This window comes from Pantherophis guttatus, chromosome 5, assembly GCF_059756535.1.
Source record: "Pantherophis guttatus breed Tessera chromosome 5, ASM5975653v1, whole genome shotgun sequence".
NCBI classification, from domain to species: domain Eukaryota; kingdom Metazoa; phylum Chordata; class Lepidosauria; order Squamata; family Colubridae; genus Pantherophis; species Pantherophis guttatus.
Window position 1 is genome coordinate 92,925,994 of NC_142067.1, and position 21,815 is coordinate 92,947,808.

The window sequence follows — 21,815 nt, forward strand, 5'->3', positions numbered from 1 at the left end:
CTTAACGGATCATTAGCTGTTAAGCTCACTTGCTAAACAATAACTGTCTTTTAACCCCATTTCTTTGGATAATTGCATTGCCAAGGTGATATATTTTAAGAAACATTTCACAGAACATGAAAAAAATCACTGCCTTTAAATTCCCATTAAGTGTGTGAGACTTAAACAGATATTTTCTGCTAATCAGGAAACAAACTTTCCGTATTTGGATAAAAGAAATTCCTAAACTCCAATGGGAAGAAGCTCTTAACTGTCAGTCAGAAATGATTGTGAGCCATTTAAAAGGACCTACTAGATAAGAGTAAGAAAAGGTTCAAGGGACAAACAAGAAATCTTAACTCTCTAGCTGATAAAACTCAACAATGGACCACCTTAATTTGACAGCACTGCCTTCTGCATGTCAGAAAAGTAAATTAAATGGAAGCTTTCACCAGCGCATCCTTATTAATATTAATCTGATTCTTGAATTCCTGGGATCATCTATTATAATGAATCCATAAATGATATCACTAGATGATCCTACAGAACCTGAGGTCGATGAATGCTATAGTTGTACCTCTCATTTACAAACTCAGGTATGTATGTATATTTGTAGAAGCTGTTGTAATCAAATGATTTAGCAAATTTCTGCACTGAAGAATGACTTTTGGGGAGCATAGGCATGTTTGTAATAGATTAAAATGCTTCCATATTTACATTTTTATTACACATTCTTCTTACTTAGAACATAACAAGAACAGTAGTACATTATATTGAAGATAGCTACATTTTTAATAAGAATGCAAATGAAGGAGAGATTCAGAGATCTGTAAACGTAGCCCACAAGCGCTACACTTAGTATAGCTACAAACTGACAACGTTAAAATTAACAGGGATACTGAGGCTAATTTACATTTTAATAGCACACTCCTATGCTTATCTATGCAGAAGAGTCTGTCACTGAATTCAAAGAGTGCTCAAGTGATGAATAGAGTTGAACTGGGACAGGAGGCATTTCAGGGTGTTCAGCGGGTCCATTTCACAACTGTATATTTAAAAGAAGAGAAAGGAATGGATCACTGGAAAAGAAAAATGGTAGGAGAGTGAATGGAGAAGCAGGAACCGAGAATCATCTTGTTGAGGGCATCTCAGACTTGCAGAGACAATTTGTATTGTTTTAGTTATCATAAAAAAAGAATCAGATCCTGGATGCTACCATATATCCTAACCTGGAATTGCCATTCATCTGTATTTGTTGATTTTCAGTAACAATTAATCAATAATTGCTGCTGTTCTATGCCTGCTATTATAATTAGTTAATTCACTGGGGGTGGGAGAAAAGGACCAGGAATTCTTATAGCACTTGAATGTTCTTAAAAATTATAACTGAATATAATCCCTGCCCAAATTTATTTTGTAAAACCCACATTAATAAATGAAACAAAAGAAAGAGATATATTTAATTTGGTTCTGTTATATGAAACACCTTCTCCCCATCTGATGTCCTCCAGACTGATGAGACTGCAAGAACCAGAATTCCCAGACAACATGGGACTGTAATCCCAGCATATCTGGATGATATGGGGAGGGGGATTCATATGCATTTAACAAAAAGAAAAAAAACATTAGTTCAGATGCTAGAGTTCAGATGCTATCCCCAGTATAAAGGGTAATGCCTCAAGCATTAGCAAAGCCACAAGAAAACTCAAGAAAGCACATTTAAGAGAGGAACAATGTCTTATTTTCAATTTAGTTTCCCCAAAGAGAAGAAAACTATGAGTAAGGTCCCAAAGGACCTGGATGACTGAGCAAGGCAACTATGAGCAAGGGTTTTAATGAAGAGAAATATTTTTTAAACATCACATTAATTTCTTAGCAAAAGTTTTTGCCATTCTATCCAGTATGTTGAAGCCTGAAATAAGATATGTATGGGAATAGAAAAAAATATTAACCCTAACAAGGCAAGACTGCAAGATTTTAGAGCCAGACATCCAGCTGGCCCTCAGTAATTGATCTTATGTGTTTCCAGTAAGGTAGAAGTATGTTGTTTTCTATTGCAAAGCCACAACTTTCCAAATTTGACTGCAGTTGATGTTTTTTTTTTAATAGAATGCCATGCTTTAATATGTGTAAATTGGAAGTGGGGAATATTGTAAATCCCTCAGGGATTTAGCTAACAGCTAAAATCTGTTAGCCCATTCCAGCTTAATTCTCCACTTCACACACAACAGTGTGCAAATCAGGATCCTTCTTTCCAGATCTACTGTATGGTATTTGATGTGAACATGATGCTACCCTTCATTGGAGAAGATATTCCTCCATATGTATTGAATTTCACCTATAGTACAGGTAGTCCTTGACATACAATTATTCTTTTAATGATTATTGAAAGTTATGCTACTGAAAAAAGTGACAACTGGTCTTTGCATTTATGACCATCGCAGCCTCCCCATGGTCATGTGATCAAAAGTTGAGTGTTTGGCAACTGGTATATATTTTTGATGGTTACAGCAGCCTGAAATCATGTGATCACAATTTGAAACCTTTCCAGTTGGCTTCCAATAAGCAAGGTCAATAGGAGAAACTGGATTCAGTTAACAACCATGTGATTCACTTAAAAACTGTAGTGACTTGCTTGACAAAAAAGGTTGTAAAATAGGGTGGGACTCATTTAGTCATTGCTTTGCTTAGCAATGAAATTCTGGTCCCAATTATGGTAATATATCAAGGACTAACTGTACAAATTTCCTGTGTTCATAGTCATGCTAGACTGTTTAGTTGGATTTAAAATTAACAATAAACTAGTACTAATCTGGACTGATCAGATGGATATTTTTGAAGATGTTAACCTCACTAATGTGTAGTGTACCCGGTTTTCTTCAAATTGTGTCCTGAGATAAAGCATAGTCTCCAGAGAATTTTTCCAATTATGTTCATTCATATGACAAGCATTGTCTTAATGCGCCATTAAGACTCAGTGGGAGCTAGTGGGGCTTTGAAAAATGTCAGTAACATTCTATAAACAGATAAGACCTATTAATATTCATAAAAGAAATATCTTCAACATACAACTTAGAATTTGCAGTGAAAAGCCAGCACAGAAGTTCATTTTAAAGAATTACCTAATAGATATATTTGCTTATGTGCATGCTAGTATAGCATCTTTTTCTTCTATTGTATTGTTTTCATGAAGCCGCTTGTTTGAGCAATGAATACAACTTATTGATACTGTATTCAAAAGTAAGATCTCACCAAACTGAATGCTTTTTCTAGGTAAATTTGTCTAAAATTGCAGTAAAGCTAGCTGGAACCATGGCAATTTTGTTAATCATATTGCAAACTAGAAGGCATAAACGCCCATGGTAAATATGTTAGTAGATACTTTTGTCTCTTGATGGGGTAGCACAATCTGAAATAAGAAGTTTGCAGCTTGAGGTTCTCCTTGAGAAACCTTTTCAAGGCTTCTACTAGAACAGAGGTGGAGGCTGTCCACAGAATAATTTTTCCCCAGATTCATTTGGTGAGCCAGTGGTGACTCCTGAAGTGGGAAGGTCTCATGGTTCCAGTTCAAAGTGCTGATTCTAACCTATAAAGTCCTATGTGACTTGGCACCTACTTAACTGTAGGATCACCTTCTCTCTTGGAATCAGCCCAGCAAGTTCAATCTATTCAGGAAAAAAAATCCTATTAGCAGCATCCCACATTGGAGAGGTGCTGCTTTTCAGTGGTTGCTCTGATTCTTTGGAATTATTTCTCATAATGTGCATCCTAGTTGCCTTCTAGAGTTTGCTCAGAATAGTGCTCTTCAGGAGGGTATTTGGCTGTGAACCTCATTGTGGTTTGGATAAATTAACTTTATTTGATATTATTCATTAGTTTGTGGGCATTTAGTTGCATCCTTTTATTTGTATTTTGTTTGCTATGAATCATCTGTAAAATACCAGGAGTCCTTAGGGATTTGGCAATCTCTATTTGTTAACAACAACAACAACAACACTGATATAGCTGAAGAAACAGTGGACCACCTAGTAAGCTGCTGCAAGAAGATCACACAGACTGATTGCAAGCAATGGCATGACAAAGTAGTAACAATGGTGCATTGGAAAATCTGCAAGAAATCATTTGCTTGCAAGCAAGAATTGGTGGGACCATAAAATACGAAAGTTATAGAAAATGAAGTTAAATTACTCTGGGACTTTAGAATTCAAACAGACAGGCAGCTGTCACATAATACCCCAGACTTAACAATTATCGATAAGAAAGACAAAAAAGTCAGGACAGTGGACATGGCAGTGCCTGGAGACAGCAGAATAGAAGAGAAAGAACTGGAGAAGATAGCAAAATATAAAGATTTACAAATAGAAATAGAATGACTATGGCAAAGGCAAGGAAGGGTAGTACCCAGTGGTAGGTTGCCCCCGGTTCACACCGGTTCTATAGAACCGGTAGTAAAACCAGCAGAGGCTCTGCCCACCGACCCCGACGTCACCAAAATGCTTCTGCACATACGCAGAAGAGTGCGCACATGCGCAAGCGAAGCGAGCGTGTGCATGCGCCCCCACTGCGAACTGGTAATAAAGGTAAGTAGAACCCACCCCTGGTAGTACCAATAGTTATAAGCACCTTGGGTGCAATTCCAAAACAACTAGAGTACCACTTGAATACCACTGGCATTAACAACTTTGCCATTAATCAAAAGGTGGCTTTACTGAGGACAGCTTCCATCCTGTGATAATATCTGTAACACTGCCAAACATCCAGATTTCCCTATCACACATCCTTGGTAATGCCAAATCCAGTTGCTCTTATCTGTTTGTTTTCCATCCTAGGAAGAGAGACTATTTTTTTAGATTGCTCCTTCCAAGTAATAGAAAGTGCATCAACCCAGAGGAACAGTGAGGAAATCAGAAGGAAATACCTATAAAGAGCAACAAGGAGATATATATGAATCAGGATTTCTCCCAGTGGTGGGCTGCTGCCAGTTGTAACAACCGGTTCGCCCAGCACCGAAAATGTGAGCGCATGTGTGCATGGTCCGAACCGGTGGCAGCCCACCTCTGATTTCTCCCCTCCTTCTATTTTACTATTTTATGATATTATTCTATTTATTTTATTTTTCATTTTATATTGTAAATTTAGGCCTGACCTGTTCTACATGCATAGTGTGTGTTTCTGGAATTGTATTCTTGCCTAGAAGGTTAGTTGGGAATTAAAACATGAAGCATTCAAATCTCTCTTTTCCCTTTCTGTGTTGACTTCTATTTTCAATTAACTCCTTAACGTTAATCTGCATCATAAATATGTTTGTACCTTCTTAATCATAAGACTAAAATTATGAACCTATGTAAATAAAAGATATCAAATTCAATGCTTGTTTTACTCAAAATATTTTACTATTTCTACCTTACCTAACTTAGCTAAAATACGTTTGTGCATGTTCCCTCAATTTACAACACAACTTCTAGGTGTGTTATTTAAAGATTAGTTTGCAAAGCTGAAATGAACTATTCATTATGTATGCATGAAAAAATATTTAGGAATTCATTTATATGTCAGTACAGTACTGGTAATAAAGATAATTTTCTTTATTTGTTTAAAGTACCATTATGGTACTTTAGTACTAGCACATCCTTGGATATCATTCATTTAATGGTTTATCTATGGTTAATTTATAAAAATATATGATAAATAAACAAATAAGAAAAGCTCTGACGTAATTAATGCTAGCTATGAATTATTTCTTTTATTATTTTAAATGGAATTTACACTAAAATTTACAATTTAATAAACTTTATATCACTGAAGTTAGCTTTCTAAATGAATAAAGAAACTCTACACTGAATCCATTACTGACACTTTTATGGAAGAGAATATATGTAGGTCAATGTTCCTACAGTTCCTGTAGATGGAGTTATCTACAGCATACAGTGTAAGAACTGTAAGGCATACCTAGCCATTATGTAGGACAGATAGGCAGAAGACTACCAACTAGAAGTCAGAAGACACAGTGAAAATTATTTAACCAATAAAGGAGAATATTTGTAGCTCAGGGTTGAAGGATCCCTCAATTCTTTAACCTCGTGATATATGGACAAATTCAACCATTGTTTCAACTGGGAACTGTGAGCATCTTAAACCAAGCTAAATCCATAAAATGCTAGGGAATTCCTGGAAATTTGGCATTCAGATAAACCAGCAATCAATAAGACATACAGAGCTAAACCACATTTACACAAGCTAAGAAAAAAACAAAAACAAAACAACAATAATAACAATAACAAATTCTCTTCAGGAGCCAACATTCAGATAAATAGGGATTAAATCCAGACAAACACTCAACTAAAAAAAAACAACAACAAACCCCAATAATGAAGGGAGTACCAAGGAGAGAATTAGTCCCCAACGCTGGCAGGGAAAGCTACTGTATATAAACAGGGAGAAAACTCCACGCTCACTACCACTGATGGAAATTCTTAGTCAAACAGTGAAATGTCTACAAACAAACAACAAGCTCAGAGAACTTCACTCTTTGTAATATTGTTCCTGCTGGCATTTGGGGTGTGGATGAAAGGCAAAGTTTGTCATGTTACACATATTGGATTTAAAGCTCTAAAAATTCCCAAGGAATTTGAGAATTGGGATCTAATAGCCATGATGGTCTAGAAGCAGTTATAAATGGTTGAAAATTTACTGAAAGAAATGAGTTCAAATGTTTTGATTATGATGCTGGTTTAAATCATTTTATAGAAATATTAGACTTTAAAAACAGTATAAGGAGAATCCCACATTTCAGAAAACAATGCCATTCTAATTTGAGTATCCATAGGATTTTGAGGAGAAAAATGAAACTCCAGCTCTGTTGATCTGGAATCAAATGTTGATAATTATCCTCTTCTGTTCCAAAGTTTCAGAAATCTAATAGTCTTATCCTATAATGTATTGCTCATCTGACATACTAGTGAGGAGAGTGACCAAAAGAAAAGAAAAGAGTATGATTGCTCCTTCCCCTTGGCCTTTGGATTCAAGCCTATTTTGAAATGTGCTCATACATCTACTCCAGGGGTGAAATCCAGCAGGTTCTAACAGGTTCTGGAGAACTGGTAGCGGAAATTTTGAGTAGTTCAGAGAACCGGCAAATACCACCTCTCGCTGGCTCCAGTGTGGCGTGGGAATGGAAATTTTGCAATATCCTTCCCCCAGGAGGGGAGGGAATGGAGATTTTGCAGTATCCTTCCCCTGGAGTGGGTGGGAATGGAGATTTTGCAATATCCTTCCTCTGCCATGCCCACCAAGCCATGCCCACAGAACCGGTAGGGAAAAATTTTGGATTTCACCCCTGATCTACTCTAATCCTTCTCAGTTAAAGTTGCTGAAGGGAGGATCATTCAATGATATTGCAAGGTCCATTCATTATGGAGATGGATTGGTTACCAATAGGAATTGTTCATTGATGCAATTGCTAAAAATTCAGTTACCTCCGAACTATAGTCGTTTGTAGCCTATAACCAAGAAAGAAAGGAGAAAGGAAAAATTACCATTCCTTGCTCCCAAAATGATAAAATTGAATCTGGGTTAATAAAAATATATAAATATGTATATTGAAAAGTTTTCAATTTATTCTTATTTTAAGAATTGGAAACCAACAACAAAATGTTAGTGTTTTGCTTACGCATTGGCTTCATTTGTAATTTGATCACTGAACTGTATAATCAGAAGATTTAGTGATATGTTTATTTCATTTTAGCAAGGTACTAGACTTTATCAATTGAAATGCATTATTGATGTGTTTACAGCACATATCACTAAGTTGTATATCAGTGTTTTGTTCTTATAGTATAATGGGTTCCAATATCAGCAGGAAAGCACACACCTTGATCTGTTTAATTTCAGTTTTGAAGAATTCATCACTTCATATTACAATATCAGATTTTACTGATAAGTCAGGGCTAAAGAACTTGCAATGATATATTGATCTTATGCCAAATTTTTGAATTATTTATAATGTTTTGATTGTGCTTAGATTGTAAAACTTTTTTAAATTTCCCGAGTACAACAGCCATCAGTTATACAAGAGTGGAGTTAGTCACATAATAATTTTTATTCCAATTTTTCTCACAACACAAGTGTATCTTTCTGAAATAATTTATGCAGCTATAATATTTCATGTAGGATTGCTATAAGGAGTAATTGCTGATAGGCGTATGGATAAATGTGTTTATACAGTTGCATATTCATTAATATGTTATAAAAACAAAACAGGTCTTAGGAAAGCACCCCTCGGTCACTGGGTAATTGAGTCCAATGGGCACACATGAAGCCCAGGAAAGTAGTCCAGGTGTCGAACAAGCCAGGATACATGGTATGAGCACACAAGGCACAAAACTGGGCATGTTGCTCAGCAACACTCAAGTCTTCAGGTGGGGTTAAGTGGTGCAACCCTTTATGAGAGGGGAGGCCTCCTCATGAGTAGTCTAGATGACTGGCATTGTACCTATCTCCTCCCTGCTCTACATGTCCTTGCTTCAGGAGGAGATGTGGACTCTAACTCCTCATTGCTAACAGCTGGCAGCTGCTCCTAGCCTGGAGCCTCGTGGCCAATTTGCCACAGCTGTAGCTTGCCTCCCTCAGCCTCAGCCTGCTGGTCATCTGATCAAGCTGAGCAGCTGTGGCTGCTTCATCAGGCTAGCATTCTCTGAGCCCCGATCCTGACCAATACTCAGTTCCATGCTTTCATCTGCAGATTCAAAGTCACCCTCCTCCTCTGAACTCGCACCTGGAGAGGGGTCCGGAAGAAGATCCATGACACCAGAAAAGGTGTGCAGAAATTTCTTCCTCCTTGTCCAATCCTGTCCTGTCCTGTCCTGTCCTTCCCTTCCCAGCAGGCAGGAAAATGGTTGCTGCTGGGTGAGGGAGGGAGGGAGTGAAGGATTGCAAGATAGGCTGAGAAACTGTCATGGAATGTTGAAAATGAAGGTCATGTGAAAGCAGCAATAACCAGCAATACAGCACCAGTAGCACTAAAGCAGCTACAACTACCCCAAATTTCATACTGTCATAAATCATGGGCTCCAGATTTGAACACATTCTATACGTTTGCCCATTTGAGGTACCTCAATTCAAAAATTGTTGCCTTATGATGCACCATTTCACCCAGTTAAAGTTCATTACAAAGAGAGTTTTATACAAATGTATACACACACACACACATACATATCAATATCAATATTAATAGCAATAACAATAACACATAGACTTATATACCACCCCATAGTGCTTTACAGAACTCTCTGGGGGGAGGGAGTTATAGAGTCAGCATATTGCCAACAGCGATCTGGCTCCTCATTTTACTGACATTGGAATGATAGAAGGCTGAGTCAACCTTGAGCTCCGTCAGGATTGAGCTCTAGGCTGTGGGCAGAGTTTGCAATCTGCATTATAACTACTGTACCACCAGGGCTTGATACACATTTGATATAGGCTATTTTTTAGTAAGTAAGCCCTCAACATTTTCCCCTTCAGAAAAACCCAGATCTCCTCAGTAAAAGAAACAACAGTACCATAAGCAGACAATCAATGACGTGCCTCAGCTAACTTTCTTAATATCATGTGCTCAAAAAGAGGAAAAGCTTTATAAATATGTGTCTTCCATATGGGGTCTTAATAACCTTCTTGTTTAGGACTCCAAAAATTCCTAAGACTATCCCTGCATCTTAGGGTATTTCAAATGGATGTAGAGATAAAGTAGATTTGTAACGCTATGTTGCAATCAGAAAAGAAAAGACTTATGGAACAAGAGTACATCTGTTTGGAGCAGTCAATATGTAGCATTATCTTGTCTTAATGGCTTTCAGAATGGTTTATATAGTCCATCTATCCTTAAGTTCTCAAAGCAGAGAAATATGGATGTAACATTAGAGCCTGTACCTGTGTTACAAGGTTTGTAACAGTAATAGAGTTGGAAGGGACCTTGGAGGTCATCTGCTCATGCAGGAGACCTGTACTAGGGATTCGAACCGCCAAACTGCCGACCTTTCTGATCAACAAGTTCAGTGTCTTAGCCACTGAGCCACCTAGTCAGGCCATGGGTATTGTAGCTATGGGTTATACAAGGATCTCTGCATAGCAGTCTAGAAAAGTAGCATTTTCTTTTTTCTTTTTCCTCCCCAACCTGAGTTTATTTATGATATACAAATAATATGTTGGTATCAGGATAACATTCTCTTCACAGATTTAACCATTAGTAAGAGTGGAACCCTTTCCCTGAGCAAAATTAAACAAATCCTAATTTCTAGAGTGGTTAATAATCCATAGATCCCCGTGCATACTTCTACATTTACCAACCCGCTGGACAATAGTTTGTGCTAGAGCTAAAACGAATTCCATTAAGTTTAAATTAAAGTCTGTTGATAAGGGCAATGGGGGGAAAAGCATTCATTACCTTGGCAATTTTCCAAGTCTTTAAAATGTTTTGGAGGAGAGGAAAAACACATCCTACCAAACCCTGGAGAAAAGACTGAATAAAAAGGGAAATGTCTTATTTAACTGGTTCAGCTAATACAATACACTCTGGGCTATTCAACAATAATCAACTATCAGTGATCTTGCTACCTGCAATTCCCTTTGACTACATTTAAAAAATGATATGACATATGAATGAAAAATGACATCAAGAATAAATGACAAAAATGTGAAAAATGGCTACAATTAATATTTATTGGGGTATTTATTAAGCAATTAAGCTTAAAGAATGGAAGACAGGTGAAAAGACAGATGGACAGAAATAAAAAATCCAATCGACTTGTTTAAAACTTGGATTTCTCTATGCCGTGGCAGATTTTTATAAGATTGAAATCCAAATCTGACCTGAGAATGCACCTGTCAAAGACTGCAGATTACCCAATAAACTGGGCTATTCATTACGACATTCAGAAATAACGCAGTAAGTGGCTTTAATGCTGATATGTTTTCAAATAGTAACAGAACATATATTAAAATTGTAACTCTCATTTGATTTAATAGATGGTCAGGGCTACTATAAGAACAACACCTAATAATCTTAATGGGTCAGACCAATATCTATCTAATGCAAGTTGTTGCTACAATGCCAGCAAGCTATATACTGAGAAAAAAGAATATTTATAACTCAGTTGAATTATCCTTGGGGTTCTCCGTGCTTGGTGGTCTTTTTGCAGATGTTTCATTATCAAACTAGCTAACATCATCAGTGTTAGCCATTATCAATGCTAGCATTGATGATGTTCCCTAGTTTGGTAATGAAACATCTGCAAGAAGACTACAAAGCTTAGAGAGCACCAAATACCCCAAAGCTACATATCACTGGATGATGGAACACTTCACTTAAAACTGGTTACACCCAGATCTGATTATCAAAAACATACTGCTCCTGCAAATGAACATTCACTTCATTACCAAGGTCAGTTGTTTATCAATTGTCCATTAATTTATAAAACACTGAGTTAAGAGTCATTGACAATGAATTATAATTTAGAGAAATACTTCTACTTGTTATTTATTTAGGTGACATCTGTATTCTAAATGCATTATTATGAATGAAAGAATACAGATCTCTCTATTCACTGGTTCACACTAGAGCTGGCAAAATACCTGTGAAGAAATCAAGCATTCTTCTGAACCTGGTGCTTGAAGCAGAAGTTTCAGCTTGGGATCTTTCAAGGGTCTGCCCAGATAGATGTGCATTATAGGAGAGAGGTTTTCTGGAATTGGCATTTCAAGCAGTGGATTAATTTGGGTATTTTATTCTCCTGATAAAGTATACCCTCTGAATCAGGGGTGGGTTCTACTTACCTTTACTACTGGTTTGCAATGGGGCCGCGCGTGCATGCGCAGAAGTGTTCTGATGACATTGGGGTCAGTGGGCAGAGCTTCCTGCCGGTTTTACTACCGGTTCTATAGAACCGGTGCAAACCGGGGGCAACACACCACTGCTCTTAATGGTAATTTTATGTTTATAAAACCAAGAATATTAGGATATACAACTATCTCTTCTCATGCATTTGCAACAGTAATATATAATGATTTTTATATTACAGTGAATTGGTCATCACCTACTCAATGTACGAGGCAAGGATTATCTAAACTTGCTTTTTTTTAGTCAGTCCTTTATTAGCTCTTTATTAGAATCAATAATCAGTATTTAGAAAAACATAAAAGTTAAGACATAATGAATAAACTAAAGCAAAATATCATAGAATAAAATTTGGTAAAAATAATAAACAGTCATGTCCATGTCAATACAATTAATGGAAATAAGTTTTAGACAATAATACAAAATTCAGCCACATTCAAAGAATGAATGATACTGGTCAGCTAACAACAATTTTACTGTACATAAAATAAAGGTATATGCTGCTCTATGGTTGCAATAAAGAATTCATTGGGTGATCTGGAAATTCAGTTAATCAGTAAGGTAATACAGTACATGTGTTACAGTAAGTATTCCACCATCTCTTCATCACGAGTCTTGAAAGATAGGAGATTTTATTTAAGGAAAATAGATGATAGATAGATAGATAGATAGATAGATAGATAGATAGATAGATAGATAGATAGATAGATAGATAGATAGATAGATAGATGATAGATTTCATTTCAAATACAATCTTCACAGTGCACTAAAACAAGCTAAGGTTAATGCTTTTCTAGTTTGGGGAATAGTTATCTGATTTAGATAACTTGTTGGTATAAAATGATGAGAACACTACTCAAAAACACATCTGTAGGAAGATCTGAAAAAAATCTAGTTGCATATCTATACCTGACACACGCTTTAAATTATCCAGCACCTTTTTGTAACCCATTTTCAGTAATATGTCCCATGAGAAGCTATAACTCTGTAAGTTTTATGAATTGATCTTCAAACTGATTCAAAAGTATCACAAGAATTAGGTGGGTTGGCTTTCTCTTCTTGCCTCCTATCATTCATATAGGTATATATATACAGTATATATTTTTTATTGTGATCACAAGATATTCTAGACAGAAAAATGGGTGTAGTGAATCTTTCAAGCTCCAGGACAGGAAATTCTTATTTATTACCTGCTGATGTTTGCACAATATCAGAAGTATTTCTGAGTCCCAAGAAGTCAAACTGATAAAGTCTCCAAGATTTCTGATCTGCAGCTTCTACTGAGTTTTTTCTCCATCTGTAAACCATTTCTTCTTGTGGATAGCCATCTGTAAATTAAAAGTCAGCATCAAATATCTAGTAAATATTTCATAATGTGAACATTGTACATTTTTAACTCCTCCTCCTCCTCCTCCTCCTCCTCTCACATATGTGATTGTAGGCAACTTACAGCAAAAAATTATACTCATATAAATAAATGATGAAACTGATTAACCAAAGACATAAAAAATGCAGGAGAGTGCCAACTAACAATTCATAAACAGTACAGTACATCTTGCAGTTCCCCCGCCTCTATGGGATCCCCAGGCCTGATGGCACAGTCATGTCTTCAAGCCAGGTCTTCATCTTTAAAGACTATCAGGATTGGGACCAATATAACCACAGGGAAGAGGATGTTCCAGAAGATGGGTGCCATGGCAGGTCCTGGTTCCTGTCAGATGAAACTCTTGGTGGATGAGACCCATAACATATCCTATTCGCCAGGTCTAATGGAATGGATAAATATAATTAAATCTAAAATCTAATGGAATGGATAAATATAATTAAATCTAAAATCTAATGGAATGGATAAATATAATTATAATTATATATAATTATTACAAGAGCCTTGGTGGCGCAGCAGACTAAAGCACTGTTAAGTAACACCAGCTGCCTGCAATTACTGTAAGTTCAAATCTCACCAGGCTCAAGGTTGACTCAGCCTTCCATCCTTTCGAGGTAGGTAAAATGACCTGATTTGTGGGGGCAATAAACTGACTTTGTATAAAAAAGAACACCACTTAGGGGCCCCGAAAGCCCTACTAAGCAGGTATATACAAAAGTATAAAGGCTATTGCTTAACGTATTATAAGCCACCCTGAGACTCCGGAAAAGGGCGGCATATAAATCGAACCAATAAATAAATAAATAATTGGAGAGAGATGATCGTTCAAATAATCCAGCTCCATGTCTTGTAGATCTTTATAAGTCATAAGCACTTTAAATTGAGCCTGGAAACAAACTGACAACAAATCAAGTTCACAGAGCAGAGGTTTAACGTACTAATTTGGTATGTACATGACTCCTGCACTACTTTTTGCACCAGCTTTAGTTTCCAGATGTTTTTCACATGCAGCTCCTGTACAACACATTACAGTAATCCATCCAAAAGGTGACCAGGAGATGAATGATGAGTAGCCTTGTGATCCATGAATGGGTGCAATAGGTGCACAGCTCAAAGTTGCACAAAGGCATTGCTAGCCACGACTGCCACCTGGAGCAGGAGTCCAAGGACCCCTAGTTTGCAACAGAGTCTGTTTGGGTCAGTTCTATTCTATTCAACATTGAAGTTGATAATTTCCAATCAAGGAAGCAAGGCAATAAATAGAAAACATATAAATAAATAGCTTCTCTTTGTTAGGTAAGAATATAAAACAAAATGAAAGCAAAAATAGCATGCATGACTCCATTGTCACTTTAATTGTGCAGTACTTACAGCATCAGTTGCTAGAGGTTTTCTGAAGTCAGAGCTGTTTAAGAACATATGGATCACTTTGCCTATTGCTTTAATGGCCCTCAGCTCAATATATCTTGCAGATATGTATATCTTCATAAATAGATAATTTGCATTAAGCAATACATGATTCCCACAGGTACAGACATTGGCTCCCATCTAAAAATATCTTGAATTACAAAGTTGGGAATAAATCCTGACTAAGAGTAATGGGCTACAATAACTCTTTTCTCATTAAGACAGATTTCTGTAGGATTGTTGTGAAGCCCAATCACATATTACAAACTTTTCTATGAATGTTAATGTAAGTCTTCACTTCCTTAGTTTTAGCAGGCGATTACATCTAAATAATAATTGTAAATTGTTACAATAACATACATAGGCTGTAGAAACATTTCTGGAATTTCTAGGAGTTAGTCACATAATAATTTTTTATTCCAATTTTTCTCACAACACAAGTGTATCTTTCTGAAATAATTTATGCATTATCTCTTATATTCTTTGCTTTAAGTATCCTCATCTTCTTATAGTATATACGTAATAATTCACATATCATTTTATGAACTTGCTATATTTAATTAATCAATTTTCTCAAGTTGCTCTATAGCATGAGAGATGCCCACAAGACATTAATCTGTTATCTCTTAAAATTATTTATAAGTGTCTTTGGAGTATGGCATTCATTTATTTTCAATCAATATTAAAGAGTCACAGTTATACTGCAGAGGTTTTTCAATTATGAATCAAAACTACTTATAGTTCATGATGTTGACTGGTAAAAAGGCCAAGAAGACAATTTACTGTATTGACAGACAGATTATATTAATATATTTAGGGCTAAGAAGTCAGCTTTAAGATATGTGTTATAGCATTTATATCTCCCTGAAGAATGAGTACTTTAGGATTCAAATTCGCTCTGTTTTCAAATGGAAGTACAAATTTTATGAGCCAAAATATCTATATGAGGTTTATATACTGGAATCGCTCTATCATATGAGCCATGTGGCGCAGTGGATAAAATGCAGTATTGCTGGCTAACTCTGTCTACTGCCAGAAGTTTGATTCTGACTGGCTCAAGGTTTGACTCAGCCTTCCATGGTTGGTAAAATGAGGACCCAGTTTGTTGGGGGCAATATGCTGACTCTGTAAACTGCTTAGAGAGAGCTGTAAAGCACTGTGAAGTGGTGTATAAGTCTAAGTGCTATTGCTATATGACTATGACGATGCAAAATGGAAAATTACCATCTTTTAAACAGCATAGGCCACATGCACCAAATCACAAGACCATCACTTCCATAAGATATATAACAAGTCATGAGCCTGTGCTCATGTGTGCTTTTGGATCAGAAGCTCTAAAACTACAGTATCATCTGAATTCTTAATTTAGATTGATGTAATTGTCAGGATCTTTAGAGTTCCTCCAGTACAACTTGTTACCACTGCAGAATAACAATTTTCATCCTGTTCAGTATTTCACTTTCCCAATTGTTCTGCATTACTTTATAAATTGAGGTAAAGGGGAGATTTGCATATCATTTTGTATATAATTATGTAGAATAACTTTTCTACTTTGTGTTATATGCACTTTTAGAACATGAACTTTTTGCAAATTTTGTCCAACATAATATTATGCATTGTTTGTCTTAAGGTGCATATTTTTCTGCACATTTCTGACTCAGAGATTGTCACAAAATTCTAAAAAGTATCATGTTGGTGTTCATGTAGGCTTGTGAAGTGTGAACTGGGTAAATAAACATAAAAATTAAACATATTCACTGTTCCTGGAACAAAATGATTAATTATAGTTTTCTTCAATATTCCTGGGCTTTCATGCATACTTTTTTCCCACAGCCACAGTTCATCTTTTAAGTGGAGTGGAACAATTGAAGAATAAAGATGTAGAAACAATCACTGTTTCTGTACTGAGCCACCTATGTACACAGTTATTTTATTTGGCCAAAAATGGCCTAGCTACATATCCCCTAGGATTATACGGCAGAGCAAATAGCTATTTTGTCACACATGTTGGATTCTATCACACTGATACAATCAAAAAATGAGAGCGGATGTAGCTCTGAAGCCTTGGCATGCTATCTTGCTTCATTACAGCTAACTATTATCATGCATTATGAAAGCCAGCATGCTTCCATAGCCAAAAAAACACTAATTGGGCATTGTTTGAGCTGTTGGCATAATTAGCTTTGTTGTGCCCACAATCCAGCACCACCCCAGACTAGAAACAATGATCACACCTGTAGGATTGCCAGGTTTAATGGGAATAAGGCTGCTTCACCAAATAAAAAATAAAATATTCTGTTAAATATTGTTCACATGCTTTAAAGTATGAAAGGGTTATGTATACATACTGTGTAAACAGCTTACAGCTACCCAACATTTCTTCCTCAATCATAATCAAAGGCTGTGTTGATGAGTTCCTGCCAACAAGTAAAAACTTGCTGGGCCTGTACCTTGCCTGTAGATTGTATATTTTCATTCACAATCATTTCTTATTTCCTGCTGGCAAATGATAGGAATCTCAACTATTCTTCAGCCAAATTAAGTGGGTGGTCAGTCAAAACGCTAGTAGCACAAAATCCTTCTATTATTCTACTGGCATGTTACTCTTTATATTTGTTCTGTCTATCAGGACTAATTCAACGATGAAAGCTGTTCAGAAAATTATTCTTCATGGCAACAGATTGAAAGGAGCTTGTAATGTCTGAGACATTTCACACTGCAATCAGTTTCTGGGCCATCCGTGCACAGTTCCTTTCCCTCCTCTTTAAACATTTTACTGAAATAGAAATTGTAGAAATAGAGAGAGTCATTGTTACTCTCCCTGTTCCTTTCTCATTCCTGATCTTTCCCTTTTGTAGCTGTTGTAACAAATTAATTTATAGACAAGACTTAGGCAGCTTTCAACCAGGTATACCATCAGCCAGGTATAGACTTGCCAGCATATATAATTGTCCTGTCATGATCAGATCACTTTCTAGTTGCCCTAGAGTTCCCTAGAACTGCCCCCTACTGCAGGGAAGCTGGACCCATTTGATCATTCCACCCAGATGCCTGTTGGTTCCAGAGGGAGTGCGGTGATGTTCTTGAAGGTCTGATGCACATTCCTATTAAAGGCTTGATCATGACCTGAAATGATAGGGCTCCTGGGGCTTTTGATGAGATCATGCTTATGCAGCCTCTTCCTTTTCTTGGATTCTGGGTCTCTTTCTAGTTTACAGAGGAGCTAAGGGCTTGAAATGCGAGAAGAGATATTTAGAGCACTGCTTGAGGACAATGAGGAATAATCTATGTAATTTATAAAGCACAAGCTACAGCCACAATTAAGATGTCAGGGTTCTCCTACCTCATAGTTGCCATAAGGCTTATCATTTGGTGTTATGGACAGTGAAACAGCAATATTTTTGCAGCATTATTACGCTGGGGGATAGCTATCTCTATATTTCCATTCTTGGTGACCCAAGTTGTGACCCAAGTTGCGGAGGCCTTCATTGGGGCCAACAAGCTTTAACAACAAGCTTTGACTGAATCCTGGTAAGACCAAATGGCCTTGGATATGTAGGGCTCTGGCATGCACCATCCACACATACGTGCAGCATCACAAAACACAGCAATTCATTCACACACGCTGTCCACGCATGTGTGCAACATCAAAAAAGATGGCAATTCGCTTGCACATGCCTTCCGTGCATGCATGCAGAATCAAAACCACAGCGATATAGGACAGGATTGCACCGGGCGGGTGGCCGGAGGCGGGCCCACCCGCAGGTCGCAATTACTGGTTCGCCTGAACTGGTCTGAACTGACAGCAGCCCACCACTGCCTATAAAGCCCCTCATGCTTTATGATTCATGGTGGAATCATCTCTCTCCAATCATTTCTACTTGCCCCATTCAATTCAGCAGGAGAGGTGTACTGAGGGTCCTGCCACTTAAGACTAATCATCTTTCCAGATGCAGAAAGTATGACTTTCTGCCACAGCATCTGCCCCTTGAAATACCAGTCTGCTCTTGATTAGAAGGCCCTGACACTGCCAGCTGATATGTCACAAAGCTTTGAAGGGCTGGATGTGTTCCTAGACACAGAGTTCAGATTGTTAGCTGGATCCTGTGTAGTTGTTGATTTACAGCACATTAACTTTACCTTTGCTGTTATTGTAAGTATTGATGTTTTAGGTTGTTTGTATTTTGAGTTTAAATACTGTTAGATGCCTAGAATCACTATAATAAGGTAGGTATTATTGAATAATAAATAAATACATAATAAAATTTATTCATGGGGCTCAGTTTTACATAGCCAGAATCAGTTGTCCAGCTGTTGCTTTAAAATGTTGCTACATTGAGAAGCTCTCAAGCAAACACTGATCTTTTTCATCAAAAGAAAAAAGTGAGGAGGGTTAAGTGAATAGCATTTGGAAATCATTGCCATACAATGAGAGGTAGCTAGTTTGCATCCTAGGAAAATGATTGCATATACATTGTGGAGTCTGTGCCCTTCAAATATCAGATTTATTAATTGATCTGATTTATAAACTGGCATAATTTTGTGACCCTGAATGGTTTACAGAAATAAAAACATCCACAATAGAACAATATAAGATCAAATAGTGAAACCATAAAAAGCAAATATAATTAAATTAAAACTGTATACCAAAAAAGGGTTAACATTTTGATCATATAGCAATTTGCCAGGCTGTAAAATAAAGCTTCAGCCTTTAGCATAATGTGTATTTCCAAGAATGGCTATAGACTTCAGATCCCTTTGCTATAGAAATAGTGTGATGTGAACCAAGGGAATCATAAAAGGAAAAGAAATTTAAACTGTGTGTATATACTGCGTATAGTGACCTAATTTCTGAAATTTTCTTCTTTTTTTGATGCTGAACGTTAACTATGGATACAAAATCTTGAGACATAGAATAATCTATAATTCCAGTATTTGAATATCCCAATATTCAAAGTTTATTATTACCTTTTGCTGGTGTCATATACAATACTTCAGAAAAACACTTTGATTAGCATAATCATTGAGAAGGTCCTATCAAGGTTCTTTTGATTGCACAATGCATTTTGCCAAATGCATTTTGCCAAAGAAAAGTATAAGAATGGTCCTTGACCTTCCACCCAGTTAGAGGAGAAAACAGTAACCTTAGTCTTCCTTCCTTCTGTCCCTCCCTCCCCCGCTTTTTTTATTTGGAGGAACTTTCCTTGCCTTCATTCATTTTTCCTTCTCCGCTCCTTCTGTCACACGAAAGACAGCAGACTAGAACTCATGATTCCATTTTTTTCCTTTCCTAAATGATTCCAATTAAGTAACATCTTTTTGCATGCCCTTTACTTATATTTTCTCCACCAACTACTTCTAAGAAAACTCCCCTCCCCCACCTTTAAAAAAAATTAATTTACCTTGTCTTTTTTCTTTTGCTAGTGGGCCAAGGACATTGCGCCACCATAGCTAGTGGGCCAAGGGCACAACAGCTGTGATGGTGCAGTGGTTAGAATGCAGTATTGCAGGCTAACTCACTGCCCACTGTCAGGAATTTGATCCTGACCGGCTCAAGATTGACTCAGCCTTCCATCCTTCCAAGGTCAGTAAAATGAGAACCCAGATTGTTGGAGACAATATGCTGACTCCATAAATGGCTTAGAGAGGGTGTAAAACACTATGAAGTGGTATATAAATCTAAGTGCTATTGCTATTAACTATGGTAGCTCCAGGTTTCTGTGATAGCCTACAAACTGGAAACATTTCTAAACTTCCTATCTTATTCTTTTGGCAGGAATCCTCATACTAACTCACTCTTCATTTTTCTCTTACTGGGAAAATCTCATAGACTGTTCACTGTAACTAATCTCGTAGTCTCTTAACTATTAAAGATTTCTTTGTTCAGTTGCCAACTGCTTTAAATCTCTGTGTTAGGCTTTAGATTATTAATTATTTTAAATTAATCACTGTTAACTAGTGAAGATCAAGAGGTATTTGATTACTTTATATGCCATTAACCCAAAATATTTTTTAATAAATTGTATTATTTTGTAGTTTCATTATTTAATAATCCATAGTATTAGCTTCCAACACAACTGATACTGTGGGAGGCCCTAATCCTTTACTAATTATTACTTAGCTGATATTCAAGAATATCCCAGAATATGATGTAATCTTAAATTTTGGGTAGTTTGAACCACTGATCAACCACATATTTATTTATTTATTTGTCGTATTTAAGAACTGCTCATTTCTCTCACGCTCTGGGTGGCATACAATAAAATATTAAAAGCACAAAAATGTATGTAAAATTTTAAATGGGCAAGGAATGTTAAAATTGATTAAAACGCTATCTTAAACAATTATATAATCCTATAAGAATTTATTATCCTAAATTCTTAAGATGTTATCGTGAGGTTTGCAATGGTGATATATGCTTATGCCAAAACCCTTTTATCACTGAAGATGGAAATCATGTTCCATGTTCCACTTCAGAAATAAAGGTAGATCACTACTTTATCCTTCTTGAGATGAGGAAGGAAAAACTTTGGGTTTATTACACAGCAGCCTGTTCTTTCTCTGATTCTTCCCCTCCTGCTGTCCCATTCACTCATCATAGCAATATTCTGGCATGGAAAGCAACAGTGGTGGGTTGCTCCCAGTTGCACCGGTTCGGAAGAACCGGTAGTAGCAGCGGCAGGAGGCTCCACCCACCCACCCGGAAGTCATCAAATACACTTTGCGCATGCGCAGAGAGAACCGGTAGCAAAGTAAGTAAAACCCACCACTGGATAGCAAGACTATCCAAATGAAGACTTACTGGTATGCAGGTATTACAAGTTGAAAGAGGTAAGTAGTCAGTTTTTTCAGTACATTTGCTTACTTTTTTATACAAACTAACCCTCCTTTGCATAAATTTACTTTAAATTTTTGTCAAAGAATGGGCAAAAATATATGTACAGGAAATGCATAGGGCAGGGTGGGAAGTTAGTAATTTATCTTAAATTTTTGTGATGATGCCTCAGATCTATGTAATCTGAAGAAGCACAATAGGACATGAGTTACTGGTTAGCTTGAAAATAGAGCAAACACTGATTGTTTGACAGTTCTCTGAAAGTCCCACTTGCAAAGAGACATGACCATATATTCATGCCCGAAAAGATCTGCAAATAGTCA

General features: G+C 36.7%; 1 protein-coding gene across 2 annotated transcripts in view; it reads right to left on the reverse strand.

Annotated features, from left to right (window-relative positions):
- GABRG3 (gamma-aminobutyric acid type A receptor subunit gamma3) overlaps positions 1 to 21,815 on the reverse strand; it is a 428,102-nt gene that overhangs the window by 28,551 nt on the left and 377,736 nt on the right. For both annotated transcript variants that reach the window (XM_034431373.3, XM_034431374.2), the window contains one exon: positions 13,057 to 13,194. In XM_034431373.3, the coding sequence (XP_034287264.1) occupies positions 13,057 to 13,194 (138 nt within the window). The remainder of the gene's footprint in view (positions 1 to 13,056; positions 13,195 to 21,815) is intronic.